This window comes from Talpa occidentalis, unplaced genomic scaffold, assembly GCF_014898055.3.
Source record: "Talpa occidentalis isolate TD23 unplaced genomic scaffold, MPIMG_talOcc4v2.1 talOcc4.3, whole genome shotgun sequence".
Taxonomy (NCBI): domain Eukaryota; kingdom Metazoa; phylum Chordata; class Mammalia; order Eulipotyphla; family Talpidae; genus Talpa; species Talpa occidentalis.
The window spans coordinates 121061256-121070071 of record NW_023603184.1 but is presented as its reverse complement, the minus strand read 5'-3'; the positions used below and the strand labels follow the sequence as shown (position 1 = coordinate 121070071).

Sequence of the window (8816 nt, the reverse complement as noted above, 5' to 3'; positions counted from 1 at the left end):
CCGACAGGCCCGGTCGCCGCAGCGCCCCCTAGTGGACGCGGCATGGACTGCGTTGTCGACTGCGCGGGAAAATGAGTCTTCCAGATTTATTTCTCCAATGTAGTTTTTAGTAATTTTCTTTTTTAGAACGGTCTTGAGGTTCTCCTCGAGCAATATTTATCTAAGATTGCTTTTAGTAACGGAAACTTAACTCTTTGGGGGGTGAGGGGGAGAGGCCTCGTGAGCCCAGAATTAAGATTAATCCTTCATGACACACTTTGACCTGTAACTATCCATCTCTTTTTTTAATAAATACATTATTCATTTAATAATAAAATGGAGGACCTCCCTGGTGGCGCAAGGGGTTAAGACGCAGCATCATGAAGCCACTGCAGCACGAGTTCGATCCCCAGCCAGGGAGGTGACCCACATGGAGCAGCAGACCGCTCCTGACTTGCTCCCTGCTCCCCTCAGCAGTGTATTTCAGTAAATCCACCTGTTCTGTTCCTCACGCTGTCTCTGGTGAATACACACACACACACACACACACACACACACACACACACACACACACCCTCTGGCCTGTACTCCAGTTCTTGTATGCATAAATAAATAAATCTTTAAAAAATAGTAATAATAGAATAGAACACTTATGAATCCAAAGCCCAACCTAAAAGCTAGGAGGCCTTCTCTGTGTGGTTCCAGAGAGCAGTGCTAGCAACTCCTGGGACTTAGTTAGAAATACACATATTGAAACCACGTACTATTATTGGAGTCAAATTCTTGGTGAGACCCAGCAATCTAGGTTTTAATGAATATTTTAGGTGACCCTGCTACACCGTAAAGTTTGAGACCCACTCAACTAGAAGATTACCAAAGATTTAGATCCGTATCTCCCTTTGCTCCTTTTCTTCCTTCTAGAGGTAATCATTGTCTTGTTGCATTTATGTCACCACATATATAGTATAAGTCATATATTGTTTAATTTTGCTTATAGATAAAAAATTCAAAAGCAAAAACCTACATCTAATATTCTTAGACTTGCCTCTTTCACTCAACATTTGTTACTAAAATTCATGCATATTTTTGCTTATAACTGTAATTGATTCATTTCGATGTATGATAATTTATAAATGGGGCATATGGTAAGTTGAATCTGATTTCTATAGTGATATGGAAAGTGAATCAATCAAATTCTCCAAAGGAGTTCCCCTTTGGGGGATTTGTTTGATGTGCTATTTGATCCTACAGTTTGAGAAGGGCAGGTGAAGGTTAAGTAAAACTTTGAACAAGTAGGTATATATGACATCCTCCATAACCAGCAAATCTAGGCTAGTGTTTGAAAAATCAGATTTCCCAGCAATTCTTAAAATTATTTTCCCCTGTTTCCATGGACTCAATTCTTCAGCACACAAACATGCAACTTTTTCCTCCCCTCTTATCTTTTATAACAGCACTGCTTGAAAGAAATGCCCATAAACTCACATTTAAATCGTTAAAGTTTTTTGTTCTTAGGAACTGTACAGCTATTAATCTTCTTGTATTTATCTCCTGATAATTATATACTGAATTATCTTAAGTATGTATCTAGCAGCAATACTGCTGGATCATAGAAAATGTAAATGTTAGGGCCTCCCTGGTGGCACAAGGGGTTAAGTTGCAGAGCTATGAAGCTATCCACAGCCACTGCAGCACCAGTTTGATGCCAGGCCAGGGAGCTGACCCACATGGTGCAGCAGACCTCTCCTGTCTAGCGGGCTGCTCCCCTCAGCAGTGTATTTCAGTCAATCCTCCAGTTCTGTTCCCCACTCTTATCTCTGGTAAATCCCTGTACCCCTGGCCTGTACCCCAGTTCTTACATACATAAATAAAGAAATCCCTTTTTTAAAAAAATGTAAATGTTAAAGTTCACAAGAAATTTAACCTTGGCATTTCAAGGTATTTTCCAATATGGTTAAACAAATTTATGTTCCCATTATATCCATAAGGCGGTCTTTCCAATTCTTAATGCTGTCTACTTATTTCATGTTTTGCCAGTCAAATGAGTATAAAATGTTCTCACTGATTTTCATACAAGCACAACTCACAATAACCAAAAGGTGAAAACAACCCAAATCATCTGTTTTCCTCACAGAACCATAGATTTCTATAAAACAAAAACCATGTTTATTTTTCTTGTGTACCCAGCACTTTGTTAGTGTCTAGACTATAGCAAGCACTTAATAAATATAATCAATACTTAATAAATAATTTCTCAGGCATTGCAATAGGGTACTAGTGACCTTCAATTATTCCATTTCCAGTACTTTTTCCATTTCATATTTCCAGTGCCCATAGCCCACCATACAAAAGAGAACACAAAAAATGGTAGGCATGAAAGCACAGTGAATAGTCAAATGAGTCACACTGGTCAAAGTCAGCTGTCTTCTTAGCCCAATTTACCCAGAAATTGCTTCCCAACAACCATGCTCTTCCTTGAGAATGAAGGACTGTGGGATTCTCCTCTGCCAAAAACATTTCTGAGAAGTAAACTATTTAAAGACAAGTAAGCAGACGGAAGAGACAAAAGGTCATAGTGATCTCCAAACTAAATAATCCATCTCCCCTTTGAGAATTTTCATATGTGCTATTGAAAATGATGAAAAAATATCTTCTCAGGCTTAAGTTCTCTAGAATCTGAAATGTGATCAGATTTACGTAGTGGCAGAACTACTTCCTTTCTATTACAACTCTCAATTCTGTTTTATAATGTAAGCATATTAACAAATTTATTTTGTGTTAACTAAACATAGTGTTATGATATGATAAGATTATCTCATTTAACCTCCATAACAAGCCTACGAAGTAAGTACTATTATTAACTCCATCTTATAAGGGAGGAAATTGAAACTTGAAGAGGTCAAATAACTTGCCAAGATTGCGTCTCTAGGAGGCATTAGAAGCAGAATTTGAACGCTGCAGTCTGGTTCCAAGTTTCTAGTTTAGATGAGAGCACGTGACTTGTAAATGGTAAAATGCAATAAACACTCATTACAATGGGTCTATTTTAAATTGTTCTTTACTTCAGGTAAATAGCAATTTATTAAACTGAATCAAGTTGTCAGCTTGTTTGTTTTTATTAAGGACACTTTGAGAGCTGTAGAAGTGTTATTAGGTACTATAGTAAACCATCTAATAGTATTTTAAACATTAAGGATGTTGAGGAAACTATCCCAAAACTGTTTATCCTTTGCAATTAAAATCTTTTTATTTAAATATTTTATTTTTTTTAATATTTGGGAGTTTTAATTAGCATACAATTTTTTCCAGCAAAAAGAACTTTCATGTGGAAAGAAATCCTCAAAAATGCTATCTAAAGAATAAAGTGTTTGGGTTTTGTTTTGTTTTTTTAACTTTACTTTTCTCTTTTTAGATTCCAGAAGTAGTTTCCTCAAAAAGCTGACTTCCTTTCTGGAAATGATTTTTGTTTCCAACCATGTTGAGAATTCATTTCTCTCTCTCTCTCTCTCTCTCTCTCTCTCTCTCTCTCTCTCTCTCTCTCTGGTTTCTTGGTAGTAACAGGGAGGAAGGAGGGGGTGGGCACTGGAAAGAGGGAAAAGAGAAAACAGAAAAAGAACTGTATGCTATTATAGCTGAATATAACCTCTATTTGTAGATAATTCCATCTGAGTTGCACTTTTGCCTTTTTATTTCCGTTTTTGGACACCTCTTTTATCATCCAGCCAACTGGAATAGACAAAGCACTGCTGGTGCCCTGAGCGACAGAACTCTGGTTGGGGGCTGGCTGTAAATTGACGTGGCATGGAAATTCTCCGCTAAGTTGTAGCAGCTTGCATGTTTCTCTAAGATCAAGCCCAGTCTCCCGGAGCTGTAGCTTAAGAATCATGGGTTCAACTACTTTGCAAAAAAATGGATAGAAAAGATTTTCAGCTCCTTTCTTTGGACTCAAATGTTTTCTTTTTGGGCATCTATGGTTTAACTGAAAAAAAATCAAAGCAGTTAAGTCTGTAACTTTCTTTTTGCAGCTTAAACAACAGAACTTGCTGCTCTCCCTCCCCTATCCTGCAATTTAATTCCTTACAGATTTTGCCATGGGGTGCGGACTTAGAAAGCTAGAAGACCCTGATGATAGCAGTCCTGGAAAAATATTTTCTACTCTGAAGAGACCACAAGTGGAAACAAAAACAGAATTTGCTTACGAATATGTATTGCTGGATTTTACTTTACAAGGTACTTTTTCTTCTATTTTATTTGGTAAATGTTTCATAGATAAGGGACTAGTTTTTTTTTTTTTTAAGTGTTGGCTTGTGGATGTTTAAGCTGTTCATCATAATCAGGTTGTATAATCAACCTAAATTAATGATTTGTTAATTATATTTTGAAATAGTTTGTTTACTTCATTGCTTCATTTTTTATAACATGGCTGATATATAGTTTATAAAATTAGTACACTGCTTAAAAATATTTCTTTCATTTTTAAATCAAATGCTTATTTGTAGAAGATACATGTTTGATTTCCAAGCCAACTAGCCGTAGTGTTAATGACAGTTTGTCATTAACTGTCTTTTTGAAAAAAAGATCTGAATGGCACAAGGACAGAGCATATAGGAAATATTACTTGCATCATGTGGAAGAATATTTGTTAACACAGTTCTAAGATTTTCAACTATGTTAAATATTGTGATTGTTTTGCTCATTTGATATTTTTGACCAAACTAAACTTGAAGTTTGAAAATGTGGTAAAAAGAAAAGGGGGAGCACGGGGGTGTGGGGAAGGGGTGTCGTCTTCTGGAAGACACTATTTTGCTTGGTGCCCTGTCCCTAACAGAAAAACTCCCTGTTTCAGAAAGTTGGAAACACAAATAAACAAGCCCAGATGGCAGCCCTGTGGAAGGAACAGAGGCAGCTCAACCTCACAAATACTTTGCCTCACTTCTTTTGGAAACTTTAGAGTACTGCACAACAGTGCAGATAAAACTTAGTTTTCAAAAAGCAAAACTCTATGATTATTTATGGGGTACTAAAAATGAGACGTAAAGTATGTTTCTATGAGAACTTCCACACAGTATTTTAAGATCTTATTGCAAAGTTATACTTTTAATTCTAATAAGTCACACAATTTATCCGTTAGTACAAAGTTTAAACTAATTAAAGTATCATGTTGGATGTTAATTTTGCTTCAAACTAAGTACAAATTCTCCGTTTTTAATTTGCTCTGGAAACAGTGCATCTTTGTGTGAAAAGCAAGAGCAGCCCATTTTTCTTTGTCAAAAATTGAGCTAGGAAGCAAACAAACTCCCTCAAGGGAAGTACACAAAATCTGTACAGCTCTTTTTAACATATTCACATTTCCATTTTTATCTAAAGCTAAGGTTACCAAAAATGTAAATATTCTTAATTTTCATTTTAATTATGAAAGTTAAAAGTGTATTGAGACAATGGTAATAAACAGAAAAGTAGCCAAACAATAACATGAGTTTTTTCTGTACTTTAAAAAAAAAAAGATCAGAGAAAATATTGTGATTTGGTGCTTTGTTTGCTCCATTGATTGTCCTTGTCAAATATTTTCTGGACCAGTTTCTGTAAATCCATGGCATACAAACACATCATCCTTAAAATCTTGTCTAGCTAAAAACTTTACACCAGAGCCATTTTGACCCGCATTTTTTAAGATTTGCTGCACAATCCCCTATAGGGTCGTAGGGCTTAAAGTAACTTGAATTTTTTTTCCCTTCCAACAATATTAATAGTCTCAAAACAAATTTGTGTAGTTTTCCTTGAATCAGAAAGATCGATGGCTCTCTTTAAAAGTCATTTTGTTTTGCTATTATGAGATGCCCCCTCTCTGAAAAAGGGGTTAACTTTTACCTTCCACTGTAGGTGTCGGGCAGAGGTAATAGACTATTATACCCTCCAGTCGTAAGTCTGGGCAGAGTTTGCAAGTGTTAACACAGAAAGCAGCCCTGTATTTTAAAGTTGCACCTGGTTCCTATTTGGTCCAGGCGCCTAGTCTCCTGGTGCCCCTTCCTCTCCAGTTTTTCCACATGTGTTTTGTTTTGTTTTGTCTTGTTGATGTCTGCCTTTACCACAGAAGTCACGTCTTCCCACATCAGCCCAGTTCCTCAAGCGACCTTCTTCTCTTCTGTTGTCTCTGACCTTCACCTGTCACTCCAGTTTATAATATAGTGCATTAGGGGGGTCTTAAAGCATGCCAGGCTTCCATTTAGCAGTGGCAGTTATACCGTGGGATCCCTGTTACTGAATAGTGGCATCCCCTGCCTCTCTGAGGCCACCCTGCCCTGAGAAACTTTTCAGGAAACAAAATGGCCTGGCAACAGCTGCGTGTGTTCATGATGAGCCCCTCTCTTACTTTTTCTCCTCTGTTTTCCGAACAGAGGACACGGGACAAAGAGTAAAGTCCCAGTGGCAGTCAAGAGGAGGCGACCCTTTGAAATTTCCAGTGCCCTGTGTTATGGTGGTTATAATTATCTTGAACAACTTATTTATTTTTCCATTCAGTTCCATCTTTTCTTTTCCCCTCCCACGCTCTCCCCCTTTCTCCCTCTCTCCCCTCTCTTACTCACACTTTGGAAGGGTGTGGGGGACTTTGAGTCCTGACTTACATCTCTATGGGAGAAATAATAGCAGTCACTATGCCCATAAGACTCTGGGGTCAAATTTCTTGGTTCTTATTCTGAATCTAAGCCCCTTTGCTCACTGTAGCAGGTTGGTAAACTTTGCTGTATCTCAATTTCTTCATCTATAACGTGGAGGTTCTAGTGGTGTTTTAAGATTTATGATGGAGTTTTAAGAATTAAAGGAGATATAATACAAGATCATCTACTTGGAAAGGGTTTTGACACTAAGTAAGCATTTCATAAAAGTTAACTATTATTATCTCTCCTGGTTTTATTTTTTTTTTAAATATTAATGAATTTTTTTTCTTTTGGATTGCCAATTGACTTTTTTTTTATTCTTACCTCTCCTGGTTTTATGCCAGGTCTACTGACTGGACCAGTGAGGTTTGAGTACAATTGTTATGATAAATTATCCAGATCATTGTAATGTATATATATGTATTTTATGAAAGTGGGTGTGAGTGTGTATGCGTATGTCACAGACTACCTTAATGAAAAGTTAAATTAACTCTACAAATGATCACAAGGGTTAGTTTATCTCTTGTATGATCCTAGAAAAACAATGTGAATAATAATAGCCTTATGGATTCTTAGAAATTTATAACTTTGTAATTAAATGAGTTTTGACCATATTAAAAATCCAATGGAAGAACGGTAGCCTCTTACTTGAATTTCTGCTCGAATTATGTAAAATATATTGAGTAATATGTAGCTAGCTTCTAGCTTGCTTCCTTATTATTAATGTAAGAAACTCTCCTTGTCTTTTATGTTCACTGTTAACAGCAGTAAGTACATAGGGTGTCTGTTTTCTGTAGGAGAGGCTAATAAATACTGGATATACAAAGAAAAATATAGCAGTTTCTGCCCTCCAGTATTTTAGATGTTAATATTGTGAACTCCTTAGCATCAAGGACTATGTTTTATCTACCTTTCTATCCCCTGAGTCTAGCACGCTGCTGGACGGATGACCAATGGTCAAAAGTTATGTTGGAGTAATGAGAAATTACAGTGCAAGATCTAAGAAGTGTCAGAAGAAAGGAAAAATCTATTATGAGTTGAATCTGCTTTGATTTAAAAAGTATTTTAACTGATACTGAAGAAAAAATAAAATAGCAGAAAAGATTAAGACGTTGAGGCACTTTCAAGAGCTATTGAAGAGAGTAGTGAGCTCAGGATGGTTTTTTAGGAAAGATAAGGGTGGAAACAAAAAGAGTATGAAATAGTCTGACTTGGTGAAGGAGTCAAGACTTGATTCTATGGGGAATAAATAATTGTAAGAGCTTTTGAACAGGTAGCTGATAGGCACAGAGAAGTGTTTTTAAGAGATTAATGTGAGATTTCAGTGCGGACAGACAGAAGTGAGGGGAAAAGTTAGAAAACTGTAGCGGTCAAGGCTCATGATGAAGACCTGCATGTGAGGGGCATCGATAAAGACACAATACAAAGGGGAGCTCTAACAGACAGATGGAAGGACTCACTTAGCCTGTGGCTAGTTAGATGTGAAGGGACCAAAAAGAGAGTGTGTAATGAAAGAACATTTCCATGACAGTCATGTTGCATTTAGGTGGCAGTGGAACATCCTGGTAAAGCGAGTTACAATTGCATGACTAGAGATGATAATTTCCAGGAAGAATTAAAACAAAGTCTCTAAGACCCTAAGTGTCTTAAGTGAGTTGTCAGGCATATTTAGCCATATTGAGGACAACTCAACAAAAAAGACAGAGAATGAAAATAATCAGGACTATGTGCACCTGAGAACTTGAAGGAAGGGAGGGTTTCAAAAGACAAGAAATGGCCAGTAATTTTCAATATAGAGAACTCTCAGGAAGAATGAAGATGCAGCATTGAAAAGAATGCATTAAAAATCAACAAGAGATTAATAAAGGATCAGAACTGAGGCTGGGGAGGGAAGGAGGGCAGTGGGGGAGGGAAAGAGGAAGGAAAAAAGGAAAGAAGAAAGGGGAGAGTTAGACAGGGAGGGAGAGAGAAAAGGAGAGGAAGGGACAGGAGGAAGTTAAACTTTCTATATCTCAGTCTAATAAATCCTTGGAGATTTCCTCAAGCACACAAAAGATTTTCAAATATAATGTGCTGCATAAAAATAAATTTGTATTAAAAATTACTAAGTTTCCTCAAATACCAACATAATTCCTATCAGGTGAAAAACAACTATAGAAAGAGTTCTATTATTTTTGAGAT

General features: G+C 36.8%; 1 protein-coding gene across 3 annotated transcripts in view; it reads left to right on the top strand.

The window, feature by feature from the left end:
- The first annotated feature begins 65 nt into the window (after positions 1-65).
- The window catches only part of RFTN2 (raftlin family member 2), a 50268-nt gene continuing 41517 nt past the window's right edge, over positions 66-8816 (top strand). Inside the window, exons 1-3 of one of the 3 annotated variants that reach the window (XM_037523770.2) lie at positions 66-99; positions 804-902; positions 4063-4209. In XM_037523770.2, coding sequence (XP_037379667.1) covers positions 4071-4209 — 139 coding nt within the window. In that variant the 5' untranslated portion in view covers positions 66-99; positions 804-902; positions 4063-4070. Of the gene's footprint in view, positions 100-803; positions 903-4004; positions 4210-8816 lie in introns of those variants that run through there. The other 2 variants (XM_054699968.1, XR_008553627.1) reach the window with 2 other exon arrangements.